At 43.0% G+C, this 16,554-nt stretch overlaps 1 protein-coding gene across 1 annotated transcript; it reads right to left on the bottom strand.

Annotated features, from left to right (window-relative positions):
• Nucleotides 1-5,115: 5,115 nt before the first annotated feature.
• Nucleotides 5,116-15,824, bottom strand: CBY2 (chibby family member 2). Its single transcript, XM_085059636.1, has 2 exons — nt 15,585-15,824; nt 5,116-13,049 (listed from the first exon to the last, which is right to left on the bottom strand). Exon 2 carries the CDS (start codon nt 12,924-12,926, stop codon nt 11,943-11,945), a length of 984 nt encoding a protein of 327 aa, XP_084915762.1. The 5' UTR covers nt 12,927-13,049; nt 15,585-15,824; the 3' UTR covers nt 5,116-11,942.
• Nucleotides 15,825-16,554: the final 730 nt, after the last annotated feature.

The raw sequence follows: 16,554 nt of genomic DNA, 5'->3' as shown, positions 1-16,554 counted from the left end.
TCATCTACCCTAAAAACTAAAGTACATTGCTCTGAAACATGTATAATACTGCAAGGAATCCTTAGTGCCATTTGCAGTATTGCTTCAAGCTTGGCTGCTCACAACTTAATTTCTCCAAGAGTTTCTACCCAAAAGCAAATTTTGCATTAGGAAATGACACTGCAAACATGGATCATGGAGAAACACTTTTCAGCATCAGCAGTAGTATCAGTCCCAGAAGCACAGGGAAATTGTGGTGCAGAGCTCTTGCCTATCCATGCACATGGAGCCAAAAGAGATGAAGCAATGTGTGTCACTGGCTTATGACCATTTTCTTGCTAGCTCTCCTGCAAGTTTTATATTAGTGAAATGTCATACCACAGAGTTTCATTTTAGTCCTTGTCACAGACAATGCAAAAATAGTCACCTTTCTTTTTTATTTTTCACTTTGATTTCACCAGCTGAATTTTCTGTGGACTGACCTTGTTTGCTTCAAATCCTGTTTCAGCAGAATACACAAATGTGCATTTACTATTCAATGGGTTATTAGTGGAATGGCTTGTAAACACTTTCAGGATGGAAACCTGTGTCTGTGCTATGTCTTCCTCTAGAGAAGAGAAAATAACGTGCTCCTTAGTCAGCTTTTTTTCTGCAGAAAGCTGGAATTTGCAGCAGCAAATGTTCTAGCGTAAGGAATCAGAGACCTCTCACCCAGCTTTATAGTTTAAAATGTAGATGTTTACATCTAAAGCAATTGCTGTGGCTTCCTTTATATCCAAGGAAATAAGCACCCGGGGGATTCTGCCACAGGTCCCCCATGTAGTTGGTGGTGGCAGGAGACTCCCTGCACCCATGCTGGACACTGCAGTCATGATGAGTCCCTACAACCTTCCTCAAGGGTAAGCCAATCTTTTCCTTGAAACTTGAGAACCACGTATTTTCAGCTTTGAGCTCAAGTCATTGATTTCTTTCTTCAGGGAAAAATTGAAGCCAGTTTGCCGATAGTGGCGGCATTTCTTCCTTTGTAATCCCTTTGAAAGAGGCAGGTAGCACTACCAAGCTGTTCAGTTCATGGGATTTATTTGTGTTTTCAGCTCACTGTGAAGCTTCAAAGTGCTGTGTAAATATTATTGGGACTGTGCTTTCAAGACTGTCCGTTACCAGTGTCTTTGCTGCATAGTTGAGCGCATGGCTATCCTTTGTAAACATCAAAAAAACCCATCTTGTAAGGGCGTTAGTTAGTTAGTTAGTTAGTTAGTTAGTTATTCCTGGACACCTTTAAAGGACCTGGAAACTATTTATATTGAATTCCATATATACGCGTGTGTGTGTGTGTGTGTGTGTGTGCACACTTGTACATGTGACTTATATATATTTTATACATTTATGTGTAATAAGTTGGAATTATGTTTTAAACAGATTATCCAGAAAAATAATTAAACAAGCATGAACTGTGCCTCTTCACCTTCATTTTACCTCTGCTAAGTGTATTTGCAAGAGTGCCTTGTCTCCACTCTTGCTGCCTGTGTTAGTGACAACACAGCCTGTTAAAATAGACGTGGGATGGTGAAGCTGTGGTGCTGAGGAAGCAATAGAGCTCAAATGGCTGGGAAAATGCCAACCACAGTATTTCCTGGGGTATTTACATGGCACACTTATTGGTTAGCTTAATAACAGAGGAGGGCCAGAGGCCAGGCCAAAAGGAAGGCTGTTGCTGCAGATGAGCAATCCCCCAGCAAATAAGGTCATCCCAAGCAATGTTGGAGCTCTGTGAGAGGCTGCAGTGCTGCAGCCCAAGCCCCAAGACTCATTTCCCCAAGGCTGAATGCAGCAGGCAGCTAAGACCCTTTCTGCAGACCAAGAAGTTGTCAAGGAGCCTGGCCGTCTTCCAGGGTGTGTCAAGCCCTAAGGTAAAATGGATAGGTCTGCAGACTGTTTTGCATGTGTTTAAATCCCTTTCCTGGAGACTGTTACTGGGGATATCTTTTATTAAAGCACTGTAAAAATTTTTTTAAAAAAATTACCAGGCAGCTGCCTTTTGGTCTCTGCCTTCACCCCATCTCTCCCAGAGCAACTGGGTGCTGTCTGTCCCTCTATCACAGCCATTGGGCTGGAAGCAAGTCCTACAGATGGCCCACAGTTCTCTCCCTGTCCCTCTCCCTTCCTTTGCCTTCTTTCTCTCTTGAAAACCATGTGTTCCCCTCCAGCAAAGTAGTGGAGCAGCACAAAGCTGTTACTGGGCGCTGCTGTGCTGGGACACTCGGTGTCTAAAAGCATGGAGGGAGTGGATGAGGTAAAGTTTTGAAATCTGAGGGTTGACATTCCAGGGGGGTGCTAATCCTGGGATAGGGGCTTGTAATCAGTTCCTTTGCCTAAATCACACGTTCTGCAAATCACTTCTTGCAAGGCCAGAACTAACATGTCTTTTGGCTTCAGGGGGAAAGACTCTTTGCAACCCATACTGATATACCAACTTTTCTAACATGATGTCTCCCTTTTCATGGAGAACTCAGCTAGGTACAGGCAAACACAAGGGACTTCAGCCATACCTGGCTGGTTTTTCTATTGAGAAAAAATTAGTACAGCTCCATGTCTGAGCAAGTCTGTCCTGCTGGGAACTAAGGAAGCTTAAAAGAAGGTGGCAGGTCTTATTAGCATAGCACGGCCCTCCTCACCTATGCACTTCTGGGCTGCATCTAAGTCAATTCCCACTGTGTTGGAGCAACAGCCCTGTGGCTGTACTCACCCTACAGATTTGCCACAAGCTGCAGTGGTAGAAATCTCAAAGCTACATTATTGACAGGAAACATTTCAAACAGAGCAAAGTCTGGCCCGCCCTTTTGCCTGATGACATTATTTTGCTTGTAAAATTTGCATCTCTATATTTGAACTTGCAAAACACTTGTCTGTGTACTTGCATCTTTCCTCTCCCATTTATCCCAGCAAATAGCTGAAGGTGGCAACAGTTTTATCTGAGCTTGCATTTCAATCCCAAGTGGAAAGAGTCTGTGCAAATTGCAAGGCTGACCTTCTGAAAATGAGGCCTTGAGTTACCCCTCTCTTGTATTTAACTTGCAATTTACCATACGGAGAGAAGATAAATTAGGTAGGTTAATTAGGAAGCCCTGGAATTCTGTTCATCATTGTGCTATGCAATCATAGATGCTTCTTGCCTTCAGGACCCTGAATATGCTGACATGAAGCCTTTTCTGCATGCCAGCCTCGCGGCATCTCCATCACAATAAAGAAGCGGGAGGGGAAGATGGTTGGAGTAGCCAAGCAAATCAGGAAAAACAACCAGCTAAATTGAGTGCTTTCTAATCTAATGCATTAAAGTCATACTCAATAAAGCTTGCCAACAGTCCTTGGCCTCTCTGCTGCAAAGTTCACAGAGGCATCTGATTAGAATAACATGTGTCTTCTAAAAATCCTCCTTTAAAAAGATTTTCATTCTGGATAGGGAACATGTAATGAATTGGAAATGTCCCTTTGGGACTGTGGGGTGAAGGGGGACATTCAGCAAGCCCACCCAGCCCCAGAAGTCTGACTGCTCTCTGCCTGCTGCAAGATGGAAAACCCATCAGCTACAGCAAGTTTCTTATTCCCTGCCAAAAAAAAAAAAAAATAAACATAACAGAAATAGCCCTGATCAGTTTTGTATTCAACTACTTTCCTGAAATTATGTGAAATCCAAGCCCAGTTTCAAATACTGGCAATAGCAGTGACATATCCAAGAGTCCCTGGGAACCTCATGCTTCAAAAAAGTGTCAGCTTCAAAATGTATGTTACATTACTTAGAGTAACCTGTCCCAGGTAAAGCTCTTGAGGTCTAAGGGCTGAGAGTGGACAAGGTCTGAGGAGACATTAGGAATATGGTGAGAAGATGTGTCATATCGTGAGCAGAGGGGCTGAGCCAAGCTGTGACACGAGCTGTCAAGAGTAAGAGGAGAGAGATACTTTTTCTCTTTTTTTCAGACAATTTACATTTTATATCTGAATCTTGAAAGCAAGACCACATGATATGTCGTAAAAGAGTACAGATTGTGCAACAAATGCTTTATCTATGACTGTATATTTGCCTGGAGCAGCTTCATGTATTGTGTGCATCCATGCTGTATTTTTTTAATATTCCCTTGAAGAGTCTGGGCTTTTTCCACTCACAGAATAGTTAGTGTCAGTGCCTGAAAAGGAATACTTTCCTGGGCAGTCTTGGTCAATATAATGCTCCGGCTCTGGAGATGTTCTCTAGCAGGGTCACTTGCAGCTTCCCCCACTGCCACCTTACCAGAGCACATCAGCCTTAATAATGTAATAAACTGAGTGTCAAACCTTCTTGAGCAGGACTGTGTTGGTGTGCTGTATTTCACACTGGTGTTAGGTCCAAGAAACACCCCAGGGTCCCTCAGGCCACACCTGAGCAAAGCTTTCCTGGCAGCGATGATGTCCAATGTACCTTCCCTTCTTACAGTCCAGTTTCTCCAGACTTCAGTATCTTTGCAGCCTGGCACTCTTAGAGGATGTATGATGGAGAAGCTGTCCCTGTCCAAGATGTGCCTGTAGGTGTAGTGGAGAAGGGGAGAGAAGGGTGGATATTCAAGAGAGATCCGTATTAGCCTTGATTGGACTCAATTATCTTAGAAGTCCTTTCCAACCCAAAAGATTCTATGGTTCATAGCCATTATCCAACCATTTCCTGAACTGCTGAAATACAGCAAAGCTCAAGGCCATTTAGAGGTCCTTATGCCCAGTCAGAGCTCTGTCTCTGGCCTGGTGGGGTGGGATAACATCCCTTTTCTAATCGAACTTCACCTGTGACAGCTGGGAACATGGAAGGTGATCAAATCTGCATGATCCCCTGCTCCTTGCCAAACACCCACACCACCATAAAATCCAGTTGATGATAAAAACCTAAGATTGCTGAGAAAATGTACAGTAAAAACAGTCTTGCTGTGTACTGGTGCATGGGAAGAGCTTGTAATATCAGCCATATTCTTCAGCTGCAACTACAGTCCCCATGACCTCACACTTCCTTTGGAAAACTGGAAGGAATGAGGACATACCTCGTGATATCTGATATCTGGAGGACAACTGAGCTGTCTTGGATTTGCAAATACACTTAAACTGAGCAGCAAACCATTCTTGAAACTTGGTGCCAGACTCTGCTTTTATTTGCTCTTATAAAAAGGTTTCAATGCAGTACTGGTTTTACCAGGAATTAGACTGCCAGCTTTTGCATGGCATGTAGCATTTTGTTGTATCAACAATTAGGTATTTACAGACATGTCATTTTATGCCTAAGGCCAGCATCTGCCAAGCAGGGAGGGTTTGCACATATGGTGCAGATTTCCATAAACAAGGAGCTTAGGTAGAAGAGCAGAACACTGGAATGTTGTGCTCAAGTCTGATGGTACCTTGAAGAATTGTAATTTCTCCTTGCTTGTTCCATCTTGGAGATGTACAGCAATGCACTACCTCTAACCATTCCCTACAGTGTGACAGAGAAAAAAATTTTCCATTCTCTTTATGGAATTAAATTAACACTGTCACAATTCCTCCTTCAGGATCTCTAAGAATATATAAGGAACCTGTTTCTAATCTCCAGCTGATACACACACACACAGGGTTTTATACTTCCAGTATAAGTGACATTTGCTCCAATCCACTGGCTGCTGCCTTGTCAAGTACTCTTTTGCAGTGCATATGAAATCTCTGACTTTTAAAATAGTTAAAAATAGCTATGGGTTAAGAGCACTTGAACCTTCTCATACACTTTGAAGACTAATTTAGAAAACCTGACAGGGTTCATCATTCTGTTCCTGATCAGTACAATCTATTAACAGTGTTGGCGGTGAAGTACCAGCTAGACCAAGGGAAAATGACTACTCTCAACTAAGCTGTTGAAATAAAAAGATATTAAGCAAAAGGCTTGGACATAATGCAGTAATGACCTTCATCAGCTGAAATGTTTTTCTGTTTTCAGTGAATTAATGAGCTATAATTATTAGTGATCTTGGAGACGGTGATAAGAGAAAGCATTTTGCATAATGCAAACAGAACAACACAAATGGAAGCCCTGTCTGTCTCAATCAGACAAGGTCTCTTTTGTAATAATTAAATGTTATCACCTTCATTACTTCTTAAAACGTGCTTCACAGTTTATACTTTGACATCCTCACACCACCACACCTTCGCTATTTATGGTACAGTCACATCTGCCATAGCAATGGAGGTTTTGAAAATGTTTTACCTGCCTTTTAACAGATGGATGTTAATGGGATATTTATTTACAGAATAAAATTAAATTGCAACTGAATCTTAATGCACAATTTACATAATCAGCTTTGTTCTGAGCTGGTGAGCTGTTTTTCCAGCACTTGGGACCCTTCAGTCACAGCTGCATCAAAGAAACAGCGACTGAGAATGGAGATTAAACAATTTCCTAAAGCTAGAAGTCTTGATGAGAATCTATTATTCCATATTAGAATCCCATAATTTCTCCAGACACTGCCATAAGATCAAAGATGTATCTTAGAGCTTTGGCATAGCCCACGATCAAACGGAAGATGTTCAATTTGCATTTAGAAAACATTTCTGCCAATTATATTTTTCTGATGATTTTAAAGTTTTTAAATTTTACCTTTTTGCACCAAAAGCATAAAAAATCTATGAAACCAGAGGCATAGAAAGGCTGAAAAACCAAAAACCAAAATGTATATATTTGCAACAAATTTGGAGAGATTTGCTTCTACTATTTGTGCACTCTACCTACAGTCCTCTGCCATGCTGATGCTCAGCTCAGCTGGAGTTGTGCCACAGGCTTCAAGTGGCACAGGACAGAAACCTCAGATGCAATGTTAAAAACATGCTTGGTGCCTAATCCCTAACTCTGAGGCTGCATGAATGGCTGTAGGGCTGCACAGGGTTGTTCTAACTCAAGTGCAGGACCCAGAATTTTTCCTTGTTAAATCTCACACGATTGGCCTGAGTCAATCCAGACTGTCCAGATCTTTCTGCAGAGCCTTCCTGCCTTCCAACAGAGCATCACTCCTACTCAACTTGGTGTCCTCTGCAAACTGACTGAGGCTGCACTCCATCCCCTTGTCCAGATAATCAATAAAGATATTAAACAGGACCAGCCCCAGTTCTGAGCCCTGGGGGCATCTCTAGTGACTGGCCACCAACTGGATGTAACTCATTCAACACCAAACTCCAGGCCTGGCCATCCAAGCAGTTTATAACCCAGCACCCATCCAAGCCATGAGCAGCCAGTTTCTCTAGGAGAATGTTGTGCAAAACTGTGTCAAAGGCTTTACTAAAGTCGATGTAGACAACAGCCTTTCCCTCAGCTATTAAGCAGTTCACCTTGTCGCAGAAGGAGATCAGGCTGGTCAAGCAGAACCTGCTTTTTATAAACCCATCCTGGCTGGACCTGATCCCCTGGTTGTTCTGCACGTGTCACTTGATGGCACTCAAGAGGATCTGCTCCATAACCCAACCTTCCAGTACCGAGGTCAGGCTGACAGGCCTATAGCTTCCCAGACCCTCTTTCCAGTTGACTGGAGGTTAGCGAGTTGATTCCCAGTTAGCCAGGACTGCTGGTAGATGATGGGAAGTGCCTTGGTGAGCAGTTCCACCATCTCCCTCATCATCCTTGGGTGGATCCCAACTGGCTCTTGTGCTTGTGTGTGTCTAAGTGATGGGGCAAGTCACTGACCATCCACCCTCAGATTATGGGGGCTTCATTCTGCTCCCTGTTCCTCTCTTCCACCTCACAGGGCTGGGCACCATAAAAGCAACTGATCTTACTATTAGAGCCTGAGGAAATGAAGGCATTAAGTATCTGAAGTCTTTTCCTTGTCCTTTGTCACTGTTTACCCCTGCATCCAGTTAAAGATCAAGACTCTCCTTAGCCTTCCTTTTGTTGCTGACAAACTTATAGAAACATTTTTTATTACAGTAACCAGATTAATTTATATTTGGGGTTTGACCCTTTTACTTTTCTCCCTGCATAGCCTCACAACATCCTAGTGTTCCCCCAAATTGCCTGCCCTTTATTCCAAAAGTCATAAACTTGCATTTTTTTCCCCTTGGTTCCATCCAAAGCTCTCTGTTCAGCCATTCACCAAGTGATGTGACCATCTCTCAGGCCTTGACTCTTCCCACCTAACCTTGGCCACTCCAGGTGCTCTGCACTCGGCAGAAAAGACCTTAACCCTCTGGCAATCCTGCCTACCTCCATCAGCTGCATGAGTGACCTCAGGTGGCCATGGGTCTCAGTTACTGCTTGCATTTAAGTGCCTCCACCTGGGTGAGATGAATACCACTTTGGAAAATGTGGTAAAGTTTTAAAGCTCTCTCCTTTAAAACCAGCCAATGGCCACCTTCATAAGAAAGACTTTCTTAATGAAATTTATCTGAGGAGTTACTCCCCCTCCTCTTTGCACTTTACTGTAGGAATATTTTGAGTAGTCTGTGCTCAAATTGGATGTCAAAAAAAGAAGATGACTAGTCCTGGTTTAGCACAAAGGCTGAGTGAAAGACTTCCACCATATCCTGTATTTAAATGAACACATGGCTAATTCTCAGCTAAACTGGAACTGGCACTGAGAAAGAATAAACTGCATTGCTGAGTACACCAACAAACTGTCTGCACCACCATAGAGAATATGGCTTTAGGCCAGCACCACAGCTTTTGAAGCACATCCTCAACTTCATGAAATCACAAACAAAACTCCAGGAAAACTGTCTTCAGCAGCTAAGAGAACCAAGCCAGGGCTCAAGGAAGCTGAAAACACTTTGAAAAAATTCCTAAATTGCAATTTAGGGATAGGAGGATGTGGTGGGGCTGCTAAGATGAGCACAAAAGGCCAGGGTGGGTGTTCTATGAAGACAGTACAAACCCAGATATATTAGAATGTCTAGTAAGAAACAAGAACAGGAAAGTCAGCATTTGCACAGAGCCCAGCTAGAGGCAATAATCCAATTTACAGGGAAGTAAAAGGCTGATGGTGACCTTGCCAAAAATCCAGCTTTCCAAAAATAGTGCTGATAAATGAGTAGTGTAAAAATAAGGAGCTAATCAGAAAAAATAAGGAGAGAGACAGAAAGTTTGTCTCTCTGCAAAAGGTAAATTATGAACTATAATAATGTCATCCATCCATTTCAAGATTGAACAGCTACCAGTTTCCAGGGACTTGTAAACCAGTGAACAGACTAGGAAAATGTATTAAACTTACCACATTTTTTCCCAAAGCTGCCTAAATTTTATGATAAGTTCCTCCTTTAAATACCTGCAGTTGCACTTTTCTTCCATTTGTACTTTAAATAGGGTGCAAAAGCTGTAAGTCCAACCATTCTCACAGCACACACTCTAGAGGTGGAGAGCTATAAGATGGCCCCCACTGAAGTGGTTAATGGCACTGGCTGGGGACATGGAACAATGAAGAAACCAGGCAGTACTTTGGACTGTTCCTGTGGCACTCTGCAGCAGCTCTGTCAGATCTCACCATCTGTGCCCTAAGCATTAACTGATCGAGAAATACTCATGATCATCTGCATTTCCAGCACCACCCAGAAATGACCCTCCACCCACTCCCTCTGGTTTGTGACCAAATAAGCACAGGCTGGAGATTTGGTACCTTCTGGGACTAGGAGAGTTTGAATAGCACAGAGTCCTCTGCAAAATTAAGCACTGGGCAGTAATTATGGACATTGCCATCTTATGCAACAGACTTGAGAAACCTTGAAGGAATGAGCAATTCAACTTCTCTCCGAGAGATGCCAAAAAACATACACCAGATATAGACCTTTTTTAACCAGGAAGATCAAAGATCCAAAGCAGTGATCAAAGTGTAAAGGACTCAGCAAACCTAATTCCCTCCAGGAGCATCATTAGCATTCAGCAGAAGTAGTGTGCTCCCCTCAGGATCCTACATGTGTTCATGACATTTAAGCTCTGTCCAAACTAAGTCAATTTTATTCACAAAGTAATAATTTCTCCACACATTGGAGAGATCTGGGTCAGCTGCTTAATGAAGGCATCTCACAGAAAGCAAAGCCAAGGACTGGGACACACTCCCAAGCTTGTTCCACTTCACCCCTTGATGAAGCACCTCCTCTGCCTGGGACTGCCAAGCTTCTCACTCAGAGAGCTCCAAACCAAATGTCTAAGTTGGAGCTAATTGTTCTCAAAGTAATTTTAGAGGCAACAGAGAGAAAAAAGGGGCTCCAGCTGGTGACACAGCCTACTTTTTGTCTAATAGGAGTCAGATAAATCTCAGCCTGAAGGTGCCCATTCCTTCCAACAGGATAAAAAGGAAGCCCAGGGAAACTAGATGAGATCTGGATGTCCTGTCCTGGATGGACACCTGACATTAGGTGAGATGACTCCTCTCAAATGCCTGGCAGAAAGATGCACTCCCAAGTGTCTTTCCTGCCCATGTAGAGGGACATGGCAGGAGTAAGTATCCTAACCACCAGTATTCCACAAAAAAAAGCCAGTTTATTTCTTCTCACAGGACACAAATTAGTTTGTTAAGATAAGAATATATGATCAGAGTTTTTACTACTGCTGCCCTCCTCTGAACCTCTGCATTAGGGTCTTCATAGTCCTGTTTCTCCCACTTACCAAATATTACATTCAAACCCAGTGAGAGAGATGGCAAAGAGAAAAGCAGCATGTCTGAAAGCACAGAAGCATGAACATGTTCCCCAGCACAGTGCTGAGGTATTTATCTATTTATAGCTGTGATCCAGTCATTAAGCAAGAGCAACTTGCTGTCTGCACATGCACCTGTTAATAAACATTGCTCCTCTTCTCACCTGATCCTTACACCTGCACCACTGAGGGCCAGCCCTGTAACTTCATGCATGAGATATTTGCATCAGTAGCCCAAAGCCCTAACAGCAGAAGAAAATACCTGATGTTTTAAGCCTCTGAAGTAAACAGTCATCACTTGTACTTGGCATGGTGTTGTCTGAGTGAAATACAAGGTGAAAGATAGTTCATGCTTTAGGTAATTTGGAGCCAAATCAGTTAGAGACCTTTAAACTAGAATGACAACCTGCTTTTGGGGTCCTGTTACAAGAGATAAACCTCACTGTAACCTCTCCTTTGCTTTACAGTAATGCTCCTACAATTGCTCTGCAGAAGCCTCCTTGCATCTGTCTTGTCAGATTACCTAAAGGCTCCCATATTCTGCCTGAAAGATTGTGACAAAGTGCACTACATCTGGGCTGTCCAAGACAGAGGAAAATGCATTTCTAGCCACTCTGGCCACACAACTGACACTAGATTGGAATTTCAAACCCGAGCATATCAACAGGCTCTCATCTCCTGTGCCAGCAGATCACTGGAGACTGGCTTGTCCATTATTGTATGAGCAGATGCCCTTCTAAATACTGTTTTAAGCCATGGAACAGTCATCAAAATGCTACTTTTGAAAACCTACTTGCTTTCTCTGGGGCAGCGAAAAACCTGCCTTACCTAACCATCCAAGAAACCAAGAGGGAGCTCACTGCACTGTGCAGAAGACATCCTGCTGGCTGCCCCATTCTCTCCTGTGACCTCACCATGACGTCTGGGAGGAGAAATCCTCCTTTATTTATCGACACTTTGTTGCAGAGACAGGGAGTATGTCCTTGGACTACAAGCTGGGACCCATAGCTCTCACTGTAATCAGAGCTGAGATCCCCACATAATTACGTTCTGAAATTCTAGGCCTTATTATCAGAAACTTTGAAAAAAAATGTTGAAAAACATGATTCCTGACAGCAGGTAAATTCATGACAGTCACCCACAACATATAACCAGAAGGTAAAATATATCTAAGTAGTGCAAGAAAGTTTCAGAATGACATGATATTCCCCAGATGTCTTCAGGCTCTACTGGAATTTTATTAGGTTTCCTGAAAAAAGGAGAGAAGCTTTCCAGGAGCTGAACTAGCAGTTCTTAGCACCAAGCTTCACATGTCTCCAAGCTGATTCTTAGTTGCCAGCTTCTGTCCTGCATCCTCATACACTGGGGAAGTGATGGCAATGATCTCCTTTTCCAGCATATCCATTAGAGCCGTAATGTCTGACACAGTGTTTTTCACAGCATTCAGCTGCAGCTTCAGGTTACTGTAATCTTCTTGGAAGGATCTGTTCACATCACAGAGATTGTGGCAGCACTGTTTCTCCCCAAGGGGATGGTTTGCTTTCAGGAAGCTGCGAAGGAGCTCGCATAAGTCCTGGAGAACCTGGAGGATTTCATGCTCTCCCTGTGTACTTGGGGCAGATTTGATTTTATTCTGAGTTGGAGTAGTGCTCTCCTTGTTACCTTCATGTTTCTGCTGGGGGACTGGGCCAGAGTTCCCTTTCTCCTCAGCTGTGATGGTGTCAGTGCTCTTCTGAAGATCTGAGCTGACATCTTTGCTCTCTTCATGCACAGTGATGGTTTTTTGGCCTTTCCAAGTAACTGGGAGTGTTTTATTCTCCTGCTGGAAATCTTCAAATATTTTATTCTTTTCCTGGACTGCCTGGAGAGCTTTGTTGCCTGGGCTGAACTGAAAGCCTGTGTTCCTCTCTTGGAAGAGTGGAAATGGCTTATTTTTGTTCTTGAGGTTTTGCTGAATAGCATCAGTGTAAATTACCTGGACAGCTTTCTTCTGTGACTGGAGATATTGTAGTGCCTTGTTTTCTTCCCAGAGCATCCTGTTTTTGATCCAGAGGACTTGGTTTTCCTGCCAGAGTGCTCTGTTCTCCTCCCAGATGCTCCACTCATTCTGTGCCTTCTTGCTGAAGAGTTTCTGGTGGGAAGAAAAGGGTGGCTGGCAGTAGATGTCACTCACCCATTTCCCATCAATAAAGACAAACATCTGACCCCTTGGCTTCACCCAGGGGGTGATACAGTCTGTCTCAGGCTCTGCACGCCGCACACTCTGGTTCCTCTGATCAAAGGCAGACATGGCCCTTCTTCAGCAAATTGAGGAGGGCTGTGAGTAAAGGCTTCTTCCAGGACTTCTGCAAGAGGACACTGACCACTGTCAGGGAGTTGGTGACACAGTGGGGCTGGAGAGGCTTGATTAGGACTGAAAGAACAGGGAACAGAAGTGCATAGGATTACTGCCATAATTCCAAATCAGAATGACATATTAATTACAGGAACAAGCAAATAAATCAGTTCTCACAGTCAATGGAGTTGCCCCTTTGATGCTGAAAAGTAACGAATACACCAAATACCTATTTGGAAGAAGCTGAGAAAATTGGCATTGGTAGGTAAAGCAGCTCTATGGCAATACTAAAAGCTTTCATATGAAAACATGGTCTTTCCCTTTATCTCTCTACCTCATTTTTACAGACCTGTAAGGGAGTAAAATGCAAGAATGTTTTCTGCCTCAGAATAGCCTATTCCCAAATGACTGACAGAAAAATGCATCTAAAACTGTTGAGGCTGAAACAAACTCTTCAGAATAAAGCATTTTTAAAGGATCATAGGAAAAACTGGCCTTCAGAGCAATTTTCTCTTGTTGATGCTGAGTAGCCTGTGTTAACAGGATGCCAAAAAAATGGAGTGGCAGCTTTGCTTTTTGATCGTAAAATCCACACTATGCACAGATAATTTGAAACTCCAAACCAAAGCCTTGGGACATCACGACTGAGACAGCTTTGTTGCCCTTTGCATGTTTTTTTGACAAGCTCCCATCACCATGGTCCAAAACCTGTCACAGCCCATAGATAATTATCCATCTTTCATTCTCATTTCTCCCATCACTCTTCCTCTTTATATCCTTTGATAGCTCTGTTATTTTTCTTGCTTTCTAGCCTTGCAATAGTGATTGCTTATCTTTTCCTACAGTCCATCTGCCTCTTTTTCACATCATCAAAAAACTCATCTCTAAAATCCATACTGCAGGGCCGAACCTCTAATGCTTCTCATTTCAGACACAGAAACCTCAGACTTATCTGTTGAACACTCTTCCCCCCTTCCCTCTACCCAAAATATTGCAACTTAAGTCACCGTCTCACCATGAGTGAACCGGGGCAATTGAAGGATTTCAGTTCTGTTACATGGAAAAACACCCTAACAACAACAACAAAAACACAAAAAACAAACAACCAAAAAACCAACGAAACAAACAAACAAACAAAAAAAAACAACCCAAAACCAAACAAAAAACAGACAATCAAAAAATATTGCTTTGTGCAAAAGAAAAACTTACTTTCTGCAGTTCTAACCAAAATTAAATTTATGTGATTTTCATGATGAAGTTATTTGAATTGAGGTTGAACTATTTTTTGTAACCAAATTGTTGAGATTCTCAGGCTCTCTTCACAGGGTTTCTAACAGCACAAATGTACCTTTTACTAGTTAAAAAAAACCCAAAAAACCACAAAGCAGTTACTTGTCACTAGTAGACTCAGCTCTACTCCTCTCCCTGCACTGAGGTCCCCCAGCTTCCCTGCTATCCCTTTGAAAGCCCAGCTCTGCCTTTCTGTCTGTGAGGAGAGTTTCACCTTCACAAATCTTGCCCTCCTATCTCTACCCCAAGCATTGAGCAGAGGGTGACCACCACACACAAGCTGCTCATAGCCTCCAGTTCTGCCATCACATTGTGCACCGCTTTCCAATTTTTGCCCTCTTCTTTTCAAAACCTATTGCTCTCCCCTTTCCCTGTCATTTCCACCAAACAGCACTGCATGTCCAGGCTCCTCTAAGTTATTTCTGACAGCTAACATCCATAGAAGCATCCTGCACCCCCTTCCCAAGCTTGTCCATACACTCATAAAATCACTGCTTCATTTAAAATCCAAAATCCCTTCATGTAGGAGAGCGCTATTGCAATATAGGTCTGTTTGCAGTAACACTTGATTTTATTGGAACAGGGTTTCTGTCTGACTTTCAGGGTTTCTTTCACATCACCTGCTGCTTTATCTCATGTCAGACATGTATTTTCATAATATCAGTCCTCTGCTAAAAAGGATTTCCCCCAAAGCTACATTTTTGTACATTTTTGTTTCCACTTACTCATGTCCAGAGCATTGCATCTCTCCCTCCCTCTCTCCCTTTCCCCTGCAGCCTTTGCAACACATCCCATTCCATTGGGGTGCCCAGTCCCATTGTTTTCCCCAACAGCCCCAAAATGGGGGTGGGGGGCTAAAGGGATAGGGGGGAAATCAGCCACAGATGGAACAAACCCCTAAGTATCTAGAGAAGATGCAGAACACATCCATCATCACAAGCCCAGATCCACGTGCCACTGCGTATCACGGACAAGCAGCTACAGTTCTTAAAGTCACTTACAGATAAAGTGTTTAGACTGCATATTTTCAGGATAAACAGAAATGTATAATATATATGACTTTGAAGGACATTATCTTGGGGACAATTAAACTTGACAGTGGCTCTGTCAGCTCTTTAGTGCTTCAGGGGAGACATCATGCTTCAGAGAGATACTTCAAGTCCTCAATGCTTCCTATATAATTTCCCCCCATCTCTGAATAATCCCAGGAAATGCTGGGCAGCTGGATGGATGGCAAGGTAGCCAGCTGAGGAGAAGCCACACCAAATCAAGATGGGCTGGGCAATTTGGGAGCACCACATTACACAGCCAGCACATGCTCACCTTATCAGCGAAGCCAGCGGTGTTCTCTCTCCCCACAGTAGGGCAAAGCAGCCCAGTCCGAGGTCTCACTGCTGTCGGGGTGTCCAGAGGAGTGTGATCACAGCAGGGGACAGGGGACCGAGGGTGATGTGAGCACTGGCAGGGACCTTGCCCCACAAGCAGCCACCTGTCTGCTGACAGGGTCTGGGAGCTCTGCCCACCCTCCTTGCACAGCCACTTCTGCGCTCCCTCCCTGCTGTCCTCACAAGACTGCCTTTCGTTTTTCCCAGCACTGCTCTTTTGGGTTGTTTCTCATGGAAATGACCTTTCTGCTAGCTCGGCTCCCATGCCCTTTCCTGAACCCAGACTTCCCGATCTCCCTTTGATGCTCATAACTGAGAACACTTTGGATGGATTCTTTCTCCATCACGTCCTCTTAAAACAAATTTTGCTTTTATTCTGAATCTTCAAATTATGTTTGTTGCTGATCTGATACTGATACATTCAAAAATCACTTTCTTGTAGTGCTGTGAGAGTTGAAGTTATTTTCCAAGTACAACATGTGTTTAAAGTTCTTCTTTGACTATAAGTTTAAGAGCAGACTATCACTGAACCCTATTAAGAAGAAAACAGAATATACAGGGCATTCATGCATTGCAAGTCTAGATATAATTTGTAGCAGCCATTCCCACTACCACGTCTTTACTCTTCCAATGAAGTCTTTGTTACTTGCTACATCTTTAAGAAGTGGAAATTTTTTTCTAATCAGAGTTCTCAAATAAAAAATACAGTGCTTAATTTCTCTTCCAGTGAAAATTATGAAGTTGACATCAGCCTCAAGGTGACTGCTATTGCTTTAGGAACTTGGAGGTACAGTTCAGCTTTGGTGTTATATGAAAATTATAAACTCAGATATAAAATCCTTCTCTCTAATTGCTCCCTTGCTTATATTTAATCTTAGATAACAACAAAAAATCACAGGTTACTATGG

The sequence above is a fragment of the Lichenostomus cassidix genome, chromosome 1, assembly GCF_008360975.1.
Source record: "Lichenostomus cassidix isolate B80296 chromosome 1, HeHo_3.0, whole genome shotgun sequence".
In the NCBI taxonomy this organism is placed as follows: domain Eukaryota; kingdom Metazoa; phylum Chordata; class Aves; order Passeriformes; family Meliphagidae; genus Lichenostomus; species Lichenostomus cassidix.
This window is presented reverse-complemented; position numbering and strand designations above follow the sequence as displayed.